At 42.0% G+C, this 24,590-nt stretch overlaps 1 protein-coding gene across 3 annotated transcripts in view; it reads right to left on the minus strand.

Moving 5' to 3' along the window:
* LOC137371219 (serine/threonine-protein kinase Nek5-like) overlaps positions 1–24,590 on the minus strand; it is a 76,883-nt gene that overhangs the window by 27,758 nt on the left and 24,535 nt on the right. For all 3 annotated transcript variants that reach the window (XM_068033413.1, XM_068033412.1, XM_068033411.1), the window contains exons 6-14: positions 23,243–23,313; positions 13,591–13,677; positions 10,173–10,227; positions 5,779–5,979; positions 5,480–5,564; positions 3,162–3,286; positions 1,184–1,368; positions 520–598; positions 311–421 (exon numbers count right to left, since the gene is read on the minus strand). In XM_068033413.1, coding sequence (XP_067889514.1) covers positions 311–421; positions 520–598; positions 1,184–1,368; positions 3,162–3,286; positions 5,480–5,564; positions 5,779–5,979; positions 10,173–10,227; positions 13,591–13,677; positions 23,243–23,313 — 999 coding nt within the window. The remainder of the gene's footprint in view (positions 1–310; positions 422–519; positions 599–1,183; positions 1,369–3,161; positions 3,287–5,479; positions 5,565–5,778; positions 5,980–10,172; positions 10,228–13,590; positions 13,678–23,242; positions 23,314–24,590) is intronic.

Here is a 24,590-nt window from a genome sequence, read left to right on the forward strand (position 1 = left end):
CAGCACCTGCAAGTTCCCCTCCAAGTCACACACCATCCTGCCTTGGAACTATATCGCCGTTCCTTCACTGTCATTGGGTCAAAATCCTGGAACTCCCTTCCTAACAGCACTGTTGGTGTACCTACACCAGATGAACTGCAGCGGTTCAAGAAGGCAGCTCACCACCACCTTCTCAAGGGCAATTAGGGATGGGCAATAAATGCTGGCCTAGCCAGTGACGCCCACATCCCAAGAACAAATTTCTTAAAATCCTCTGTGCTACTCTCTCATTAGCTGAGGTAAACATCTTTTAATACATCAAGTGATTTACCTCATCTCTTGCACCGTTTTTCTTAGCTTGCTGTTCAACACATTGTCTATCCTGCATGTCCGGATTCTGGACTTGATATTCATAAAGGTCTGACGAACGTGGTCGTATTCCCTGTGGGATACATACAGCAAATCCAGATGATAAAGATGCTTTTCATTAAAAAGCATGAAAAAACTCATTGTGATCAAATTTTCGATATAGCCACTTACCAACTGTTTTTCCACTTTTATTTTATACCGTTGTGCTTCCAATTTTCTCTGAATGTATTCTTCATGCACTGCATATGGCCTGAAACAAACATAATCCAGTGATATTTATTAAGGTTTCCCACAGTACTGGTTTCAATTGTTCTCTCTGATCTCAATAAAATAGCATTATCTTCATTTCATAATTAGCAAATTAAACTGTGAAAATGTACATTATTTCACTTTATAAATATTCACCTCAGAAATTAATACTATATATAATAGATGTCAAAGTACCAGGTCACAACTTCATTGAATGGTATAGCACAGCTTCTTGCCCACTATCCTCCATTCACAGAGTCACTGGCTTCCCAAAGGCAAGGAGCTAAAAATGTGAGGGACACCTTTGTTTATATTGAAGTTAGTTCCCCAGCAGGCTTCTCCCCATCATTTATCAGTGGAACAGCTCCAGTTGTTTTAAGAAAATATTGGTCAACTGCTCATTCAATGGTTAGGAATCTGCTGAAAATGATGACTGAAACATTTACTGATGGACTACTGTACTTTGTTGGCTTCCAAAACAAAAAAACTGCACAAAAAATGTTTGCTTCCAAAGATTTTAGCCTTAATGGTCAAAAAACATTCATTTTTTTCACAAATACAATTGGAACAGAATACAGATGTGTACCACTGAATTGGATCACGATTCACTCTCTGTCTGTAATCTTCAATTAGGTAGTTATAATGAGGCATAGGTGGAGATATGTGGTCATTTGATCTTCTCTCCATGTAATCTAGATAACCATGGTAGTGTCCATATTGTCCTTCGATCTTGGGAGATGCAGGCTTTGCCGCTGATAGATGGTTAAATTGCTAAAGAAAATATTTTATAGAATTGGAAACTGTTTTTATGGATTTATTTTTAATAAGACTTGTACCCTACATTCACAACGTATACACATATGAAATAAAACAAACTATCTTTTGAGTTTCTCAATGGCAGTAATTTTTGTCTAACTTCCACCTCAAAAAAGACTACGCTGTTGCATTATGATGATGGAAAGCAGTGTGTATCCTCTTTAGTGAACACATAAAGTCTCGCTTTGGAAGAGCTAGCTAGTATTAATAGTGTTGAAAAAAACTAAAACCAATGCACTTCACATACAATGTGTAGTGACTGCTGTAGTCAATCATGACAACAATTTTGCACCCAGCATGATCCATGGACAGCAATGAGCTGAATGAACTGATCATGTTACTTTAATATGGAATGTTAACCAGGACAATGGGAGAGCTTCCTGCAATTCTTCAAGTATTGGCATGGATATTTAAGATCCACCTAACTTTTCTGACATTGTAACAGTGATTATAATTTAAAAGTACTTCATTGGCTGTAAGGTGCTTTGGGATATCCTGAGGTCGTGAAAGGCACTATTTAATTACAATGGGCTGAATTTTAATCACACGCTGCGTTCCTCAGTGGCATGCTTTCAACTCAGTGGCCTTCTGACACGGAAGGGCTGCCAAGGAGCCCCAGTGATTATTTCGCGCGGGGGCTCATTTAAATGGTGGGGGTGGAGCGGCCGCCCCCGATGACGTGTAGGGGCGGCCACCACATCGCCGGCAATGGAGTCCAGCGCCGCGGCGCCATTTTTAAAGGGCTTTAAGTCCTTACAATTAATTTTAATTTTTAAAGGGACATCAGTTGTCATTTTTATTAAATAGAAAATTAAGTGATGGAGGCCCTTCCCCAACTCTCCCAATGGTCATTTCATTGCCCGAAATGACCAACAATAGATTTCTCATATACCCGAACATTCTCCCCCACCTTCAATCTTTTGCCCTTCAACCCCTTCCCACCATCCCCACATCCAATCAAAATTGTTTTCCCCACTCCTCCACCCCTCCCACCCTGAAAATTTTATTCCTCCCTACTCCCAACAGGTTCTCACCTCAGAACTCTGTGCAGAGTTCCGAAGGCCAAACAGAGGCCGTAAAATCGGCATGAGACGGCTGCCGCCTGCAGGTAAGTAAATTTGAATATCATTAATGTTATTTTACATATGGAGATGAAGGGCCCACCGCCAGGGGGGCCGCACTGAGGTCCCTCTGCCACCGGTAATGTGCGGTGGGCCCTTCTCAATGTTGTGGGTCGTGGCAGGCCTCTCCCTGCAGAGCTTTACCGGCCACTGCGTCACAACACACGGCGTCAAGGACCGGTAAAATTCATCCCAATGTCTTTCTTTTTTTCTTGAATTCATCATAACAGACAGCTATATTCTTGGTTTAACATCTCATCCAAAGGTCGATAGATCTGACAGCACAGACCTCCAACAGCACTTCACTGGAGTATCAGCTCACTATATATGCTCAAGATCTGGAGCAGCAGCTTGAGCCCGAGGCAAGAGAGACAGCCAACTGAGCAAAACTGAGACAGTTAATACTCACTGGCGTTGTAGAGGGGAAAAGAGAAAACTCAAATAAGACCTGTCTGATATGGATTCTGTATTAGATGTATATGAGATGTATTCAGGAAATTCCACTAGGTAATTCCACCATACCACCTCCCTTCCTGTCTGTCTGAGAGAGCGACAGTTTCTGATAATTAATACACTCAGTATCTGAGTAAGTTTCATGTCAGTACAAGCATATTCATTATACCACACCTTGATATTTGACCTGTTGATCACCGCTAACGGTTTCCATTCACAATGAGCTGGTGATTGCTTTTTATTCATCAGTGGCCTTGGTGGCCGCTTCACTTCACATTTAGCTTTCTGAATCTTTGGAGCTTGAGGGTAAAGACCACAATAAAAAAAATTATTGAAAATACTTTATTTTTTCTTAAATTCCCAATATCCAAGCTATCTGCTGTAAATTTTAATATATCAATTCCTAGTTTTGTGAAAACACCCACATAAATTAATAAAATCAATTTGGACATCAAGTTTTCCAAAAGCTTCTAAAGTTCTGAAGCTGATATATTAGTTTACTGTTGAGTAAATGGCAAACCAAGTTGTGTTCTAAAAGGGCATTATATGAAAAACAGCTCCAATGCACAGCAGTGTAGAGCAATGGGGCACAGGGTAGTGTCAGAGCTCACCAGACAGCTGAGTTATCAATCTCAGGCATGGCAGCATAAAAGGGGTTACTTAGATCACAGAATCACAGAATAATACAGTACAGAAGAGGCCCTTCGGCCCATTGAGTCTGCACTGATGCATTAAAGATCAGGCCAGTTGCTTCCTAAAACAGAAACAGAGTTATAAGTGGACCATTCTTGCCTATGTCCTCTTAGCTGTTCAAGAGCAGCATTGATAGAAACCCCAGAGGAGGTAGTTTGTTATTCTCCCAGCTGGTGTGTGCATGTTCCAAAGAGGTCATAGGGGAAGCAGGAGCTTATAGCTTGAGAAAAGAAGGACATGTGCCAATATTCAAAAATAAATACATAAGTGGCTGTCCAGATTCTTTTAGCAACTAAATTGCAACCGGAGATGTAGTTAAGATGAATTCAGTTTTACAGCTTTGTTCCTGAAATCAGTGGAAATCAAAATAAAGAGAAATGTAAGACAGGCTGCCGATCCACTATCACTCATTCTACACTGTCACACAAAGTCAAAATTACCCCCAATGACTTTTCACTCCTTTTCACAGGGGCAATAGTGGGGCATAGCTCATCTGTAGAGCCCATCATGGTTAACATTAATAATAATAAAAACAAGAAATGCTGGAAGCACTCAGCAGGTCTGGCAGCATCTGTGGAAACAGAAGCAGAGTTAACGTTTCGGGTCAGTGACCCTGCTTCGGAACTGACAGATATTCAAAATGTCACAGGTTATAAGCAAGTGAGGTGGGGGTGGGGCAAGAGATAACAAGGGAGAAGGTGTAGATTGGACAAGGCCACATAGCTGACCAAAAGGTCATGGAGCAAAGGCAAACAATGTGTTAATGATGTGTTGAAAGCCAAAGCATTAGTACAGAAAAGGTGTTAACGGACTGAATATTGAACAGCAGCAAGCGCAAACATGAAAAAAAACAGTGGGTAAGCAAACTGAACAAACTAAGATGAAATGAAATAAATGCAAAAAAAAGGTTGTAAAAAATGTAAAAAAGAAAAAAAGAAAAAAGAAAAAAAAACTAAAAATGAAAGTAAAATGGGGGGCTGTCATGCTCTGAAATTATTGAACTCAATGTTCAGTCCGGCAGGCTGTAGTGTGCCTAATCGGTAGATGAGATGCTGTTCCTCGAGCTTGCGTTGATGTTCACTGGAACACTGCAGCAATCCCAGGACAGAGATGTGAGCATGAGAGCAGGGGGGAGTGTTGAAATGGCAAGTAACCGGAAGCTCAGGGTCCTGCTTGCGGACTGAGCGGAGGTGTTCCGCAAAGCGGTCACCCAGTCTGCGCTTGGTCTCCCCAATGTAGCACACTTTAGCCTGCCTTACTGAACATTGAGTTCAATAATTTCAGAGCATGACAGCCCCCCATTTTACTTTCATTTTTAGTTGTTTTTTCTTTTTTACATTTTTTACAACTTTTTTTGCATTTATTTCATTTCATCTTAGTTTGTTCAGTTTCGTTACCCACTGTTTTTTTTCATGTTTGCACTTGCTGCTGTTCAATATTCAGTGCATTAACACCTTTTCTGTACTAATGCTTTGGCTTTCAACACACCATTAACACATTGTTTGCCTTTGCTCCATGACCTTTTGGTCAGCTGTGTGGCCTTGTCCAATCTACACCTTCTCCTTTGTTATCTCTTGCCCCACCCCCACCTCACTTGCTTATAACCTGTGACATTTTTAATATTTGTCAGTTCCGAAGAAGGGTCACGGACCCGAAACGTTAACTCTGCTTCTCTTTCCACAGATGCTGCCAGACCTGCTGAGTGGTTCCAGCATTTCTTGTTTTTATTTCAGATTTCCAGCATCCGCAGTATTTTGCTTTTATTTTAATGGTTAACATTAAGATCAGCCTTGTTCTACCTGGTCGTGAGGTAGCTGCAGTAGGTCTCAGTAGAGGTGACTTCTTTCTATGAATGACTGTATGGCTAAATTCTTCTTTTATTAGCTGCAATTTTTTTGGAAAGATTCAAAGACAAAGAATTTTGTTTATTTTACAGCCAGGAAATATGACCAAAATGAAGATCAGGAACAAGATTTCACTCACTGTGATATTATTTCTCTCACATTCTTATTTAAAAAGGTACATTAGATAAAACTTACTGTAGGTGGACTGAAATTAATTCATACTCCAAATAAAATTTAAAAGAACAGAAACCTACCTCCGGGCTTAGGTATTTTCTAATACGCTTTTCCAAGAACTTCTTTTTTAAAATTGAGTTGATGGATGGTCGATCACGGGGGTTAACTTTAAACATCTGGGCCAATAAGATCCTCAAGTCATAGGTGTATCTGGGATTGATCGGGGCATAGCGACCTCTACATATCTTCACCACTAACTGATGCAAATTATTGCCTTCAAACTGAAAAAAATTACTGAAATCATTTTCACAATAAAGTGATGAAGATACAATTAAAAACAATCTTCCAAGTTTGAATTTTTATTTATTGTCTTTGTTACATTCATTCTGAAATCAATTCTACTTTTACTCTCTCTTACATCCCTATGCCCAGAAATCACAATTAAGGAGTAAAACATGGGTTTTAGTAGGAACAAATGTACCAACAACAAAATCAAACCCAGGAATAAACTTGTTGTTCATTAGCCTGGGGAACTCAAATCCATATTTTCCAGTATTTGGCATACGATCTGTGAAATCAAAATGAGCCTTTTTTTATTCATTCACAGGTTGTGGGAGTCACTGGCAAAGCCAGCATTTCTTTCGTTTTGTTTTATTCATTTACGGGTTTGTGAGCATCACTAATAAGGCCAGCATTATTTGTCCATCCCTAACTGCCCTTGAATAGGTGGTGGTGAAGGTACTCTAACGGTGCTGTTACATATAGAGTTCCACGATTTTGATCCAGCAACGATGAAGGAATGGCGAGATATTTCCAAGTCGGGATGGTGGCTAACTTGGGGGAGGAAATTGCAGGGGTGGTATTCCTTTGAACCTGATGCCCTTGACCTTCTAGGTGGTAGAGGTCACAGGTTTTGGAGGTTCTGTCAATGAAGCCTTGGTGAGTTGCTGCAGTTCATCTTGCAGATGGGACACACTGCTGCCACGCTGCGCCGGTGGTGGAGGGTGTGAATGGAGCCCAACATGGGGCATGAATTGAAGTGGATTATAATCCTATCCCCTTTTGGGGCTATCCCATATCTGACGTACTTCTCAGATAATCACTCTGACATAAAGTTGAGAAAGAGAGATCTCACAACACTTGAATGGATCTGAAGAACTGATCTAACTCTCCCTAAAGGAAAGGAACCAGCTGAGAATATTACCATCCTCCAGGTGGCCTTTTTAACACCTTTTAGCCAGATTATAACAACCCGGATAATATAAGCGTCCAGGGATCTCTCCTCAGTAATGTACCTCCCCACCAAAGAGTGTACGGAGACAAATTCTCGAGTTAGTGATACAGAAGACTATGTGAGACAACGTAAGTTCTAAATTATATAGAAGTTTATTAAAGAACAGAACATGCAATTCACAATTGGTGGTACTGTCAATTGCAACGTTAATAGTTCTAGGAAAAGAAATAAAGTGTAATCTTGTTTCTAGTAGAAAATCCAATTTTTATAAATATTGTTACAGAAAATATTTAAGATATCCATCAACATTTAAAGTAACATTTACCTTAAATCCCTGAGTAGAAGGCTACAAATTTTAGTGAGATACCTGTGCCCCAGATAAGGCCTCACCCCTGTGAGACACGTTGGAGCAAGTCCAATGAATCTAAAGATCCACTGTGTAGTTCCAATATTTATTCTTTTTCTAAGCTGCATAACGATTTTTTTTATATATAGGGGGTTACCTTTTTTGCAAGTAGATGCATCCCCCTTATTTCCCAAATAAGGCTGTATAACGGTTAATTTCCGGTTAAGATCCACCTTCTTTAATTTCTAAGAAAAGCTGAGCCAGCAGGAAGTTGGAAGTGCAAATGCTGGTCAATTTCCCTAGTCACCCAACTATGTTTTAAGATTCTAACTCAGTTTCCTGGATTCAGGTGACAGTGACGTAGGTCCATCTGCAGAAATCCATGTTATCAATTTGTACACTGTGGTAGCTTACGTGATTGTTTATAAAACCTGTGTTATCAGGGTCTTACAGCGTGATTGTCACAGACATGCCTATGATCTTCTTTTAAGCTTTCAGGCAGATTAATCATGTATTTAATTTTTAATCCCTAATTCATGGGAAAATAACTCTTTTCACATTATAACCCATATTGTGGCCGGATTCCTTCACAGTTGGAGCTGAACTCATTCAGCCAAGATTCCACCACACTCCTGACTTGTGCCTTCTAAGCGGTAGAAAGACTTTGGGGAGTCAGGAGGTAAGTCACTCACCGCAGAATTCCCAGCTTCTGACTTGCTCTTGTAGCCACATTATTTACACTTCTGGTCCAATTAAGTTTCTCGTCAATGGTGACCCCCACCCCCCAGGATGTTGATATTGGGGGATTTGATGATGGTAATACCACTGAATCTCAAGGGTAAGTGGTTAGACTCTGTATTGTTGGAGATGATCATTGCCTGGCAGTTGTGTGGCACAAGTATTATTTGCCACTTATCAGAGCAAGTCTGGATGTTGTCCAGGTCTTGCTGCATGCAGACTCGGACTGCTTCAGTATCTGAGGAGTTGCGAATGGTACTGAACACTGTGTAAATCATCAGCAAACATCCCCACTTCTGACTTTATGTTGGAAGGAAGGTCATTGATGAAGCACCTCAAGATGGTTGTGCCTAGGGTGCTGCCCTGAGGAACTCCTGCAGTGATGTGCTGGGGCTGAGATGACTGATCTTCAACAACCGCAACCATCTTTCTTTGTGCTAGGCATGACTCCAGCCAGTGGAGACTTTTTACCCGGTTCCTAGTGACTTCAATTTTACAAGCAATCCTTGATGCCACACTTAGTCAAATACAACCTTGAAGTCAAGGGCAGTCACTCTCACCTCTGCAACTCAGTTCTTTTGCGCATGTTTGGACCGGGGCTGTAATGAGGTCTGGAGCCAAGTGACCCTGGTGGAAGCCAAATTGAGCATCAGTGAGCAGGTTATGGCTGAGTACGTGCTGCTTGATAACACTGCTAACAACACTTTCCATGACTTTGCTGATGGTGCAGGAATTGGCTGGATTGCATTTGTCCTGTGGTCAGCACATGCCTGGACAATGATGTCAGCATTGTAGCTGTACTGGAACAGGTTGGCTAAAGGCACGGTTAGTTCTTGTGCATGAATCTTCAGCACTACAGCCAGGATGTTGCCAACGGCTATAACGTTTGCTGCATCCAGTGCGCACTGCCATTTCATAATATCTTATTAGGACTTATCCATAGCAAACATAAATTATACTATGAGATTGTTTCAGCCTCACCTATATGTTTCTAGAATAAAATGTACAGGTCATGCAATCTAGGAAACAAATTAGTTTTTAACTGCAAAATATTACAATCATGCTGACAACACCATACAAATGGTATACATAAGGGCAGTCAGAGCCATTGGGCTGAATTTTACCAGCCCTCTGGAGATGGGATGGGAGTGGGGAGGGCTTCTAAAATGGCAACAGAAGGCATAGGGAGGGAGGGTCAACATCTTCCCGCTACCACAGCGTATTCCCAGAAGCAGGGATGACAGTGACACCAATGCAAATCTGAAGCCTTGCCCAGTACATGGGGTACAAATAGGCAAATGTAAAAGATTAGATGAGCTGCAAAAAGTCCCACTCTGCTTTACTTCAAAATCTGGAGCATTATCACACAGATATGTACACTTTCCATGGTACAGTGTGGGGTGAATATCCATGGGGTGTCCCTGCTCGTTCACCACAAGTGTTTACGCTGCTTTTTAAAGTTTACACAACTCTTCCAAAGTTATGGAGGACTAGCAGAAAACCCCTGTGGAAATGCACTCCAATCCATCTAAACTTGCAAATTATGGTGCTCCAAATTTCAGAGGTTGTCCAATTGTATGTAAATTGTACCACAGGACAAATGCAATCCAGCCAATTCCTGCACCATCAGCAAAGTCATGGAAAGTGTTGTCAACAGTGTTATCAAGCAGCACGTACTCAGCAATAACCTGCTCACTGATGCTCAATTTGGCTTCCACCAGGGTCACTTGGCTCCAGACCTCGTTACAGTCCTGGTCCAAACATAGGCAAAAGAACTGAACTGCAGAGGTGAGGTGAGAGTGACTGCCCTTGACTTCAAGGTTGTATTTGACCAAGTGTGGCATCAAGGATTGCTTGTAAAATTGAAGTCACTGGGAATCAGGGAAAAAGTCTCCACTGCTGGAGTCATGCCTAGCACAAAGAAAGATGGTTGCGGTTGTTGAAGATCAGCCAAATCTGGGTAAAGTAAAATTATTTAAAACCTTGTCCCAGATAGGTGAGTATTACTAGGGTGTCTTCTGATACATTGCATATATTTACATATACATGCTCAAAACTCTTATTCTTGAATTTATGGTGGATATTGGTTTTCTACTGCACTAAGCTGCCCTTAAGAATGCACCTTTGCTATTGCATCTGATGATTACTGTACTTACTGGATGATTCAGAGTGGCTAACTCATATAGGACACATCCAAGAGACCAAATATCACTAAAATAAAACAAAAATGATTATATGCACAACAAAGCAAGAGAGTTTACATATACAAAAGGTTATACTGAGGCATAAATAGTGTTCAGATTGTGCCTCCTCTTCACTACAAAATTTGGCCTAGTTATGAATTATTCCAACAAGGATTTTCATATAGCTTGACTTACTGTGTACACATTTTAAGGTATTAAATTTGAAACTGGGTTAATTCATTGAATAACATTAAAATTGTGCCTCTCTCTGAAACATATTCCATTTAAATATGATTTGCCATTATTCAAACAGGCAAGGTACCTTTACAATGACATAGAAGCATCTTCACACTCTAACATTACAGCTTCTGCCTATATTCTGAATGTTACACTCTAATTTTAGCAGAGCCTATGTAAATAGGGTGGCACAGTGGCGCTGTGGTTAGCACTGCAGCCTCACAGCTCCAGTGACCCGGGTTCAATTCTGGGTACTACCTGTGTGGAGTTTGCAAGTTCTCCCTGTGAACCGCGTGGGTTTTCGCCGGGTGCTCTGGTTTCCTCCCACAGCCAAAGACTTGCAGGTTAATAGGTAAATTGGCCATTATAAATTGCCCCTAGTATAGGTAGGTGGTAGGGGAATATAGAGAAGGTGGGGATGTGGTAGGAATATAGGATAAGTATAAATGGGTGGTTGATGGTTGGCACAGACTCAAAGGGCCTGTTTCAGTGCTGTATCTCTAAATAAATAAAAAAATAATACTTACATGCTGTATGTAGAATCAAACAGTTATTAACAACAGATGAAGACTTAAAGGCCTCATTGCCTTTACAGATGCATTTGTGACTTCTTATTCTTCTTGAATCTAAATTTTTTGTCCTCAAAAAGCCTCCCAAAACTGAAACTTCCATTTATGTAGCACTTTTCATATGGAAGAGTGCCTTTCAACACAGGGGATAATTTGACACTGAGCATGAGGAAAGGGAAGAGAAATAGGATGGCTAGGATTGAGAAATTAAGGAACAATTGAAAAGAAGGGTTTTCGAAGAGGCTTATCTAAACAAGCAGACAGATGGCAAGGCAGAAGGGGCTGGGTCGAGAATTCCAAAATACAAGAACAAAGTGGCTGAAATAGGTGCAACCAACGGTGGCGTTGAAGAAGTGAAGAGTGAGGAGAGGTTCGATGTTAGATTAGTGGAGGGTGCGTGCAAGGATGTAATACAGGAGCAGATCACTAAGGTAGAATTGCCTAAAGTTTTGAAGTAATTTGGAGACAAGGATGGGAATTTTGAAATCAACCAATTGTGACACAGGCACCAGTGAAACTTGGAAAAACTAGGGTGATGGGAATGTGTGGGTCTTAATGAGGTTTAGGACGCATGAGCTGCAGAATTTTGGTTGAGTTAAAGCTTTGGTGAAGTTATGGACTAGAGTTTTGACAAGGGGAAATATGGGAAATATTGTAGAGATGGAAGAAAGTGGATTTAGTGACGTAATGGATTTAAGGGAAATTGCAGAGAAACTTCTAGTCAGAAAAGTGTACTTAGCCTACGAACACGGACAGTATGATGTGTTTCAATTTTTTTAAGAACTCCATTATGAAACATTGTTTGCTTGCCGGGCCTGGGAAACCAGACTGGGATTTTTCGTTCCCCAGACCCTAAATTGGTCTTGGGCAGGACTTCCATTTCCTTGAGTGGGCTGGCAGCTCATAGTCCCAGCAGTGCCACTGGGAACGATGTCCACTGCTGGGACTACACCCAGTCATCAGAGGCAACAGGAAGGACGGCCCCAGAACTCAGGTAAGTTTTTAGGGCCTCACCGAGGACAATCAGCCAGGCCTTGGCGAGGCAAGGAGGGTTGGTTTGTTGTGGGGGGGGGGGAATTGTTGTGCAGTGGGGGTGGTTGGGGCTTCGGGGGAAGCCCTCTGTCAGGCACAGGGTGCCCGATCAGGAGGGCCCATCCCCAGCCCGCAAGAAGACTGCCTGGTTTTACCAGGCGGGGTTCTTGGGGCCTTTGCTGTCTGGCCTCCAAGGGTAAAATACCTGCAGCGGCGGGAGGACGCCGTTAAGTGGCAGTTAATTGGCCACTTAAGGGCCTTGATTGACCTGGGGCGGAAGGGTCGTTTCTTGCTGCCGCGCCCCCGGAAAATTGCAGCAGGGGCAATAGGGGGTTGGGAACGCCCCCCAACACCACCCGCACCCCCCACCCCCCCCACCGGCTCCCACTCAATTTTATGCACACCCACCCCCCGCCATCAGCCTGCTCATAATTAGCCTTGTCACACTAGAGTACGTATCAATTTGCCTTTGAAAAATAGGAGTAAACTCATGGAGGCATGTGCAAGATTACAGTATTCAGTTCACATAACAATGAGGTTTCAGTTACAACCAGTTACAATTTGCACAATCCTTATCACCACCATCAGTTTGGCTTCCTTCTATCAAGCCTCCAGAGTCATGGCCTCAACTGATTACCAATATGAACACCAGCACCAATGCAGAAAGTATAAACTTAACTTCAACAATGCCTATGAGATTTGAATAACAGTTAACTAGAAAAATTAAGAATTGCCCTTGAGCAATCCCCTCGAGCCCATCTTTTGTGCTCGATTACCTGTCCTAGTGCTCCTATGTGGTGTATGCCCAGTGGCTACAGCTTGAGGGGTGCAGAGTTGTTGAGCTTCCTTGGAGAACATGTCAGATCACAATGATAGGTGATCCTGAGCAGCTCTTGACCCTGAGGACCTGACTACCGGTTGCAACTTCTTGGCATGGACTGGCCCAGCTGGCTGTGTGTTCCTGACAAGATCACTGGCAGAGTGGATGTTGGGTGTGCAGGCATGCTTTCATCCTGAAAGAGGACAGCCGGTGCCACTCTCCTGGGATTGCGTCTCAGCATTCAAGTTACTCTGCCAAGATGATAGCAGTGTGAGTTACCATGGTGGGCTACACTGCCCTGCTCATGGATCTGGCCATTCACTTCCTGCTTGACAGAATGGTCTCCATGCTCTGTGAGAAGCCTCGACAAGTTGCAGGTGGATACAAATAATCTCCATGTTGACTCATGATTTTAACAAAACTTCCTCTTTTATACATTAGAAATGACTTATCAAGAGCTTTCTGGATTCTGAATATTTGACCATTTAAATTTAAAAGGAATTGTCAGTCATGTACAATGACAGCATTGTTTAAGTTTGAATTACTCCTCTCTCCAGCCTATAATTGATTAAACTTCCAATATGGTATAAGCACCAGAATTGCAGTCATTTTTAATCTTCAGTGTTAAATGAATGAGCACCAAATCAAAATTCGATTCGACAACAAAGTCCAGTTTTTGTTACAGACCACGATATAAATGCAAGCTGTTTGTGACAACACATTTTACACTTACGTTTTGTTATTGTATGGTTGATTCGCACATATTTCAGGGGATAAATAGTATGGTGTTCCTATACGTGTACGCGCTAACTCCATGGTACTAGAAGAAGAGCATAAAATAAAACTAAAATAAAAAGATACCAGCAACAAAATTATATGATATAATATAAATTACCTGACATTTTTTCAAACTACTTTGAATTCCAGTTTACCTTTTAATGTAAAATCACATGCCTCTTAAGAGTAAAATATAATGTGAAAGTAATTAGCTGTTTAATTGGTTTAAAGCACAACACAATATTTAAAAATATTGAATAACAAGCTGTTATTAACAAGCCCTTATGTAACACAAAAATTGTAACATGGCCCCCCACTGAAAAAAGGTTGGACATCCCTGCTCTGAGCCTTTAACCTCGTGTTTTAAAATAACTTAGCAGCTAGGTTATTTTTTTAAAACTTGTGTTATGTAAACTCATTTTAAAATGGCAAAAGTCACTTAGGGAATGTCTTGATTTCTATGCTCTGGCACACTCTACTTTCACTTGGGACACAAGCTCAGTGACATGTTGAAAGTTTCTGGACTTTTATTTCTATATAAATGTCACAATTCCACTGCTATCCATTTGGAATCATATTGTTCCAGAACTTGTACTGAGGGAAAAACAGGCAAGAAAATCCAAGGAATATCCAGAAGTCAGCACTGTAAGTTCCTCATGAATACAAGAGTACGGTGTATTGGGACTGTGTGATATTGGTGAAAAACAGGATGTTGCTGACCCATATACAATAGTTAGTACATACAATGTAATGGATAACTTTAATAAACTTTAATCTATGATGAACTGTCTACGATTCTTTAACAAAATACATGCTGCATTTGCAGTTTTAAAAACTTTCAGGAAAGACATAGTAAAAATTTATTATGTTTCAATGACCATGTTAGAAACAGTCATTAACTGATCTTTTTGCTGTGAATTGGATTAAGGTACACAATTTAAAAGTATTTCAAAGATCAGTAACTACAATGTGCATCATTTACTATCCAGTTTGTGGGCAGATAATTTGAGTGGCCAATGTCATTTGAAAGTTGTCTGTGTCATGTAATTACATTATGTTATAACTGCAACTTTGCTAACAGCTAAGAGATTTGGCTTGGACATAAATTAGTTAGTCTGGAGTACAATCTTACAGATAGTGACTAAACAGTTTGCAATTGAATAATACATGCAGTAACAACCACTTAATGTTTTGCAGAAAAGCTTTTTATTAATAATTATCTTGTCAGAGCTGCATTGGAATCGACAATGATAGACTGAGATATAGACATGTGAATTTAAGAGAATTGCCTTATTGGAGGAGCTGAAGGGAGCTCTTTATTTGCAACTGCGTTTATCTTTGTCACTAGCTTTGGTGAGCAAATTACATTTTGTCCCTGAGAGATTCTGTTTAACAGCCTGTCAAGATGAATAAACTAGTCTTGGCTACCTACCATTAATCTCTCTGTCCTTTCCTGTCCCACTCTGCTTTTCTGTTTTTCATGACTCTTCTGAAGTACTGTCTGCTCCATCCTATAAAATTCTTCTGATTTAGAGATTGCTGCCTTTTTGTTGGCTATCTGTCTTCAGACACATATTACGAGCAGCTGGAGAAGTTGCACAAACATTGACCACAGGTTAAATTGTCTTGTGACAAACAGCAATGTGCTAAATAGTCTGTCTTCCTATTTCTTGCTTTTCTACTGCCTCACTTCAATAACCACAATAACAATCCTCTCCTTGAATTTCGTGGTTTATTGGATATATTTGCACTCCTGACACAGTGTGAATCCACAGAGGTCATCTGATAAGGTCCACATACTATCCCATGACATGGTGTAGCTAGCTCTATTCTGTCAACAAAGGTAATTTGCATTGGCATTGAATACCATTTTGCTTGCTAGATAGCTAATACAATGTGCTGTTCTCCATTGATGTTTGTATGCTTAGCTACTTTATTTATAGGGAGAAATGTGTTCCAAATTGGATAGTGTCTTGATGACATTAAAATGGCTATACACTTTATATACAGATTCCCATGTCCGTGGCTGAGTCAATAATTTTGTCAAATGCCTGTGTTGCACCTATCCCTAGTCAGAAGATGAGCCACTCACTGCAGAATACCCAGAATCTGACCTGCTCAAGTAGCCATGGCATTTATGTGGCTAGTGCAGTTGAGTTTCTGGTCATTAGTGACCCTGTCCCAGGTGGGTAACTCATGATGATAATGCCATTTGCTCACCAAGGCTAGTGATAAAATTAGATAAACATAATTACAAATAAAGAGTTCCCTTCAGTTCCTCCAAGAAAGCAATTCTCTTAAATTCACTTAGGTTTATATCTCAGTCTATCACTGTCGATTCTGATTCAGTTCTGACAAGGTGATAATGCAATTGAATCTTAACACGAGGTGGTTAGGTTCTCTCTAGTCAGAGATGGTCATTGCCTGGCACTTGTGTGTGCGAATGTTATGAGTCACTTATCAGCCCAAGCCTGGAAGCCGTCCAGATCTTGTTGCATGGAGGCATAGACTGCTTCATTATCTGAAGTATTGGGAATGGAACTGAACACTGTGCAATGAACGATGTGAAGTCCTACTTCTGACCTTATAATGAAGGAAAGCTCATTAATGAAAGAGCCAAAGATGGTTGGGCCTGAAAGTATGATAGGGCTGTAATTGGCTCAATTGGATTTGTCCGACTTTTTGCGCACAGGGCATAGCTACATTGTTAGGTAGATTGCAGTGTTGTAGGTTTCATAGCACGGCTTGACTACAGGCGTGTCCTGTTCTTGAGCCCAGGTCTTTACAACAACTGGGATGATGTCAGGGCCTGTTGATGACTGGCATTTGTAATGGTGGGGACTTCAGGAGGAGGTTCATGGAGCTTCCTCCCATTAGTTGTTCAATTGTTCACCACCATTTGCGACTAGATGTGGTAGAACGACAATAGATTTGACCTGACCCGTTGATTGTGAGATTGGTAGCACTGTCTATAGCATACTGCTTCCACTGTATAGCATGCAAGCTGTTCTGTGTTGTAGCTTAAGCAGATTGCATCTCATTTTCATGCGTGCCGAGTGTTGCTCCTGGCATTCTCTTTTACACTCCACACTGAACCGGTGTTCGTCACCTAGTTGGATGCTGATGGAGGAGTGAGGGATATATGGGGCTGAAGTTTGTGCCCGCAGTGAGGGACCTGACGCCAGGCCAGAAAGCCAGGGACAACACCACATGGCTGTTTGGGGTCCCCCGCCACATTTTTTGGCACTCAGGCAATCAACTGCCTGCCTCCAAGAGTTACCAGCCAGCAGCTCTCCAGGTTCAGCAGCGCCACTGGGGGGGGTGGCCAATGCAGGGGCAGCAGCAGGCCCCGACCAGCCAGCATAGAGGAGGCCCCGGGATAAAGGTATGTGTGAGGGGCTCATAGGGTCAAGTCAGAGAGACTCCAGTTGGGGGAGTGGGGTTGTGAGGGCAGAGAGGGTGTTCCCGAGGGGACAGCCCTTGCCACCGGAGGCCACAAGGTACTCAACACACTTAGCCCACAGGGAGGCCACCAGCTTTTATTGGGTGGCCTCGCCATGTGGCAGTGGGAAGAGGCCCTTAAGTGGCCCTTAATTGGCCACTTAAGGGCTTCAATTGGCCTCTGGGTGGGAAGGCCGTCCTCAACCTTCCCTGTCCCTGATAAAATTCCATGGTGTCAGGAAGCCGGAGGGCACTTGCCATTTTCTGCCCCACCCACCACCTCCCAGCCCATCTCTAGAGGATTGGTAAAATCCAGCCCGGGCTGTCATAAGGTTACAGATTGTGGTGGTGTAAATTCTGCTGCTGCTGATGACTCACAGTGCCTTATGGATGCCCAGTGTTGAGCTGCTAGATCTATTTTTAATCTATCCCACTCAGCACCATGGTAATGCTACATGACATGAAGGGCAATCTCAACGTATAAGACTGTGTTTGAAACTATGTTATTTCTGCAAGATTAATTCATAATAATAAACAGCAGGAAATTTGGGGATAATCAACATGGCAGTGGCCATGGGGTTTTTATCTTCAATAGTGAAAAATAGTATTGTTACAGTTTTGCAAAATTTGCAGAAACTATGCATGATATAATCTTTTCATATAATTGATTTTGCAGCAATGATTTTAGTTGTTAACATGGTGACAAATCAAAATAAGGACAATAAGAAGTAATAGTACAGATTATTGGAGTTTGCAATAGAATATTCTAAAAGTGTAGTCAAGCAACAGAATAAAAATGATAGTCTGTAGCTTAGCGACATTTTCTTGTTGGTATTAAAAATTATGATGTACATCGAGTCTATTATGAGCCACTTGTTTAAAAAGCACGAATTTTAATTCCTGTTTTTACATACAATCTTTCTAGAAATCCAGACAGACAAAAGGGGGTAAAGTTTCAACTTCTATGGAATTGAAAACTGGGCAGTTTCTATAAAAGGGATTTGATCCAAAGTGCCAATTTTATGCCCAGATGGCAAGTTGAAAATCTACCTCAGGATCTCCTGAGAACTATTTCCCACAAAATGACCGATTTAAGAAAGCAAAAAAAAAAACTATATTATTCCAAGTGTTCCAATTGTAGTTCCAGTGTGCAGGATGTTGAGAGTAGTGAGGTCAGGGATAAGGTTATAAGGACACAAGAGGGCACTGGCAAGCAAGAGCTTGGTTTAAAATGTGTCTACTTCAGCGCCAGGAGCATCCGGAATAAGGTGGGTGAGCTTGCAGCATGGGTTGGTACCTGGGATCTCGATATAGTGGCCATTTCGGAGACATGGGTAGAGCAGGGACAGGAATTGATGTTGCGGGTTCCGGGATTTAGATGTTTCACTAAGAACAGAGAAGATGGTAAAAGAGGGGGGGGTGTGGCATTGTTAATCAAGGAAAGTATTACAGCGGCAGAAAGGACGTTTGAGGACTCGTCTACTCAGGTAGTCTGGGCCGAGGTTAGAAACAGGAGAGGTGAGGTCACCCTGTTGGGAGTTTTCTATAGACCTCCAAATAGTTCCAGAGATGTAGAGGAAAGGATAGCAAAGATGATTCTTGACAGGAGCGAGAGTAACAGGGTAGTGGTTATGGGGGACTTTAACTTTCCAAATATTGACTGGAAATACTATAGTTCGAGTACTTTAGATGGGTCTGTTTTTGTCCAGTGTGTGCAGGAGGGTTTTCTGACACAGTATGTAGACAGACCAACCAGGGGCGATGCCACATTGGATTTGGTACTGGGTAATGAACCCGGCCAGGTGTTAGATTTAGAAGTTGGTGAGCACTTTGGTGATAGTGATTACAATTCGGTTAGGTTTACCTTGGCGATGGGCAGGGACAGGCATATACAGCAGGGCAAGAATTATAGCTGGGGGAAAGGAAATTATGATGCGATTAGGCAAGATTTAGGATGTGTAGGATGGGGAAGGAAACTGCAGGGGATGGGAACAATCGAAATGTGGAGCTTATTCAAGGAGCAGCTACTGCGTGTCCTTGATAAGTATGTACCTGTGAGGCAGGGAGGAAGTTGTCGAGCGAGGGAGCCGTGGTTTACTAAAGAAGTTGAAGAGCTTGTCAAGAGGAAGAAGAAGGCTTATGTTAGGATGAGACGTGAAGGCTCAGTTAGGGCGCTTGAGAGTTACAAGCTAGCCAGGAAGGATCTAAAGGGAGAAAGAAGAAGAGCAAGGAGAGGACACGAGAAGTCATTGGCGGATAGGATCAAAGAAAACCCTAAGGCTTTCTATAGGTATATCAGGAATAAAAGAATGACTAGAGATAGGTTAGGGCCAATCAAGGATAGTAGTGGGAAGTTGTGTGTGGAATCAGAGGAGATAGGGGAAGTGTTAAATGAATATTTTTCGTCAGTATTTACAGTGGAGAAAGAACATGTTGTCGAGGAGAATACTGAGATACAGACTACTAGGCTAGATGGGATTGAGGTTCACAAGGAGGAGGTGTTAGCAATTTTGGAAAGTGTGAAAATAGATAAGTCCCCTGGGCCAGATGGAATTTATCCTAGGATTCTCTGGGAAGCCAGGGAGGAGATTGCAGAGCCTTTGTCCTTGATTTTTATGTCGTCATTGTCGACAGGAATAGTGTCGGAAGACTGGAGGATAGCAAATGTTGTCCCCTTGTTCAAGAAGGGGAGTAGAGACAGCCCTGGTAATTATAGACCTGTGAGCCTTACTTCGGTTGTGGGTAAAATGTTGGAAAAGGTTATAAGAGATAGGATTTATAATCATCTTGAAAAGAATAAGTTCATTAGAGATAGTCAGCACGGTTTTGTGAAGGGTAGGTCGTGCCTCACAAACCTTATTGAGTTTTTTGACAAGGTGACCAAACAGGTGGATGAGGGTAAAGCCGTGGATGTGGTGTATATGGATTTCAGTAAGGCGTTTGATAAAGTTCCCCACGGTAGTCTATTGCAGAAAATACAGAAGTATGGGATTGAAGGTGAATTAGTGCTTTGGATCAGAAATTGGCTAGCTGAAAGAAGACAGAGGGTGGTGGTTGATGGCAAATGTTCATCCTGGAGTATAGTTTCTAGTGGTGTACCGCAAGGATCTGTTTTGGGGCCACTGCTGTTTGTCATTTTTATAAATGACCTGGATGAGGGTGTAGAAGGGTGGGTTAGTAAATTTGCAGATGACACTAAGGTCGGTGGAGTTGTGGATAGTGCCGAAGGATGTTGTAGGTTACAGAGGGACATAGATAGGCTGCAGAGCTGGGCTGAGAGATGGCAAATGGAGTTTAATGCGGAAAAGTGTGAGGTGATTCACTTCGGAAGGAGTAACAGGATTGCAGAATACTGGGCTAATGGGAAGATTCTTGGTAGTGTAGATGAGCAGAGAGATCTTGGTGTCCAGGTACATAAATCCCTGAAAGTTGCCACCCAGGTTAATAGAGCTGTTAAGAAGGCATATGGTGTGTTAGCATTTATTAGTAGGGGGATCGAGTTTAGGAGCCACGAGGTCATGCTGCAGCTGTACAGAACTCTGGTGCGGCCGCACCTGGAGTATTGCATGCAGTTCTGGTCACCGCATTATAGGAAGGATGTGGAAGCTTTGGAAAAGGTGCAGAGGAGATTTACTAGGATGTTGCCTGGTATGGAGGGAAGGTCTTACGAGGAAAGGCTGAGGGACTTGAGGTTGTTTTCGTTAGAGAGAAGGAGGAGAAGAGGTGACTTAATAGAGACATATAAGATAATCAGAGGGTTGGACAGGGTGGATAGTGAGAGCCTTTTTCCTCGGATGGTGATGGCAAACACGAGGGGACATAGCTTTAAGTTGAGGGATGATAGATATAGGACAGATGTCAGAGGTAGTTTCTTTACTCAGAGAGTAGTAGGGGCGTGGAACGCCCTGCCTGCAACAGTAGTAGACTCGCCAACTTTAAGGGCATTTAAGTGGTCATTGGATAGACATATGGATGAAAATGGAATAGTGTAGGTCAGATGGTTTCACAGGTCGGCGCAACATCGAGGGCTGAAGGGCCTGTACTGCGCTGTAATGTTCTATGTTCTAAGTGGTTGTAAAGAGGAATTGAAAGAGTATCTGGTTCTGTAAGTGGCCATTCTAGTTGAATGTTAATTTAAATTGCTATTTATACTACCTGATACAACTGATATCTTGTTTCCATATGTAAAGTAGAAATATAATTACAGTCTTTACAAATCTAGTTTAGCTTTTAATATTTTCCACCGATCAATAAAGCCATAGTGATAATCCTTTGTAAATTTCAGGAAACAAGATACCAGAATGAGGATTGATTTTAAACATTGGGCTGGATTTTATCAGCCGCCGAGGGATGGGCTGGAAAGCCAGGGTGGGAGGGGGCGGGGAGTTGCATAAAACGGTGATGGAAGGGGAAGGCAGGGGGTGGAGTTCCTGTTGCCTTCCCAAAGCCATAGAACTTTACCAGGGGTGGGGAAGGTCGATGCCAGCATTCCTGCCCAGAGGTCAATTAAGGGCCAATTAAGGGCCTCTTCATGCCACTGCCAGTATATTACCATGGGGGATGGGGGGGGGGGGGGGGCTCCCCTCTGCCATGTGGGGAGGCCACCCAGTAAAAGCTGCTGGTCTCCCTGCAGACTGGGGGTGGGGTGCGCTCCTGATAGGGTACCTTATGGCCCACAGAGGGCCTCTCCAGCAGCAAGGGCATCTCCCTCTGAAATCCCCTCCCCACCACCCTTAGTAACAACATTCCCGCCTCCCCCCCCCCCCCCCAGGCCCTGCCTGAGTGACCCCAGCAAGCCCAACCCCACTCATCTGTCTTCTGGGGCCTCCTCCATGGTTGCTGCTCTGGGCCTGCTGCAGTACCAGCAGTGGCCATGGCTTCCGGTGGTGCTGCTGGAACTGCTGAGCTGCCAGCCCACTGATTGTCCGGCAGCTCTTGGGGTGGGATCTTGTCCCTTATCGGGGACAGCATACCCGACAGCGGGCAGTTAATTTCCTGCACACTGCTGAATTTGGCCAGTGGCTCAACAAATATCCATGGCGGGTTGCCTCCCGCCCCACCCCCTGCCACCGCCTTCCGGCCTGTCACTGGGACCCCCACCGCCAAAACAAAGTTCAGTCCATTGCTTCTGCAAGACAAAAAGCAAAAGTGCAGTTTTAAAGCCATAAGGGATGTAATCCATTTATGCAGATGATTAACATAAAATCATGATTCATAGAAACTTATAGCACAGACGGAGGTCATTTAGTGTGCCCTGCCTATGCTGCCTCTTTGAAAGGGCACTCATGCCTAGTACTACACCTCTGCTTTTTTGTCCATTACCCTGTTATCATCTCATCCTCAAGTACCTGTACTCGTAAAATTATTTTCGGAATCAGCTTCCACCACCTTTTCAGATACAGCGTTTCAGATCCTGACAAGAATCTGAGTGAAAAAATAACTCCTCAACTCTCCTCCAGATCTTTTGCCAATGATAACCTATAGTTATTGATCCACTAAGCAGAGGGAATAGTTTTTCTCTAGCTGCTCTATCAAAACCTATTATCATCCTGAAAACTTTTTTTTTATTCTTTCAAGGGATGTGGGTATCACTGGCAAGGCCAACATTTGTTGCTCATCCCTAATTGCCTTTGACATTTGAATGGCTTGTTTGGCCATTTCAGAGGGCAGTTAAAAATCTGTGGGTCTGGAGTCAATGTAGGCCAGACCAGGTAAGGACAGTAGATTTCCTTCAGTAAAGGACATTAGTGAACTAGATGGATTTTTACAACAATCAATAATGGCTTCATACTGAGACTAGCTGTCAATTCCAGATTTTTATTAATTAATTGAATATTTTATTAGTTAATTGAATTTTAAATACTACCAGCTGCCACAGTAGGATTTGAACCCATGCCACCAGGACATTAGCCTGGGCCTCTGGCTTACTAGTTTAGCGACATTACCACTACACTACCACTTCTCCTGACCTCTATCAGGTCACCTCTTAGCCTTCTTTGTTTCAAGGAGTAGTCCTAACTTTTCCAAACTCTCCTTATAACTTAAGTCCCTCAACCCTGGTAACATACTGGTAAATCTCCTCTGTACCCTTTCTATTAGGTAACTTGCATAAGAAAATGGAGGTTTAAAAGCCCACTCTACAATGGTATTACTTAATGGAAACTTACTTGTTCAACATTCGTGCTATTCCAAAGTCTCCGAGTTTTACCGTCACTCCTTTATTACAAAGAAAAATGTTCTATGGATAAAAATATATTTTATTTTATTCACAATGCTAAACACAGTAGCTTAAGACATGACAACCATAGTTTTTGTTCTGGGCAAACTATGTTAATTTATCAATGTGGAAAACTATTGTTTAATTCTAGATATGAAATTCTGCGGACATATATAAAATTATTTGATAAGAATACATAAAATATCTTGATATACCAGCCAATGTTAATAATGCATATTAGGATAAACAAAGGAACATAAAGATGATTGCACTGCAGTTCGGTTCATTGGAATTCCATGGAGTGGTTTCCAGCCAGGCTACAGCAGAGGCAATAGGAGGGGTGAAATGTCAAAGGAACAGACCCCTGGACCACTCTTGCAGACTTGGTGACCACTCTTGGTGACCAATGGCATTGGCAAGGAGGTCTGTTCTTGCAGAATAAGCAAATAACAAATGCAAGAAAAATGTGGAAGGTGAAAAGGAGGGAAAAGTAAATAAAATTATCAAAATATCATAAAGAAAGGTACTGAATGGTTGAGAAGCATACAAAGGAGCAAAAGACCTATTAAACATCACAGCTAGCAGTCAGCCACAGCTTGTGTAAAAGAAGCCACCCGCCTGCCTCGATAACTGCTCAATCTTATCGTCCAACCTCAAAGTTCTCTTTATGTGTAATGGTCTCAAGATATGCACAACTATCTGGGAATGTTAATTTACATGCCAGGAGGCACCCTCTCAAAATGTAAAGTGTGCATTGTATAATATCTTAACTGAACATGTAAATCTTCTACATGTCAAAAGAAACAAAGAAAAGAAATCAAAGTAGTAGAAAAACACAAATGACAGAAAATTTGGACTTCCATAACGGTGACCAGGAAACAGTAATATAAAATATCTTAGTAACTAAGTGGTTGGTCAACTGCAACAAAATGCATTTGTATAGTTTCCTTAATATACTGCAACATCCCAAGACACTTCATATAGGAAAACACAGGCCAAAATAAGAACATAAGAAGTTACAGTATTAAACCAGTATTTCCAGTATAAAAGGACCATAAACCATACTCAAGAGAGTCTACAGGCCGTGAACAGAAAGTGCAGGAGTTCAGACAAATTTAGGATCATAGCAATTTGGGAAACTCTCATTATATTAATAAAAGGGCTAGGGAGGCACAGAATAGAGTCACCTGTAATGGTTTTTACTTAAAAGTATTCACGTCTATTAAGTTTATATAATCTTTCCGTTCTCTCGAGTAATTTTACGAATTCCAGTCCAAATGGTTTCAGTATGTCAGTAA

Source organism: Heterodontus francisci, chromosome 6, assembly GCF_036365525.1.
Source record: "Heterodontus francisci isolate sHetFra1 chromosome 6, sHetFra1.hap1, whole genome shotgun sequence".
Taxonomy (NCBI): domain Eukaryota; kingdom Metazoa; phylum Chordata; class Chondrichthyes; order Heterodontiformes; family Heterodontidae; genus Heterodontus; species Heterodontus francisci.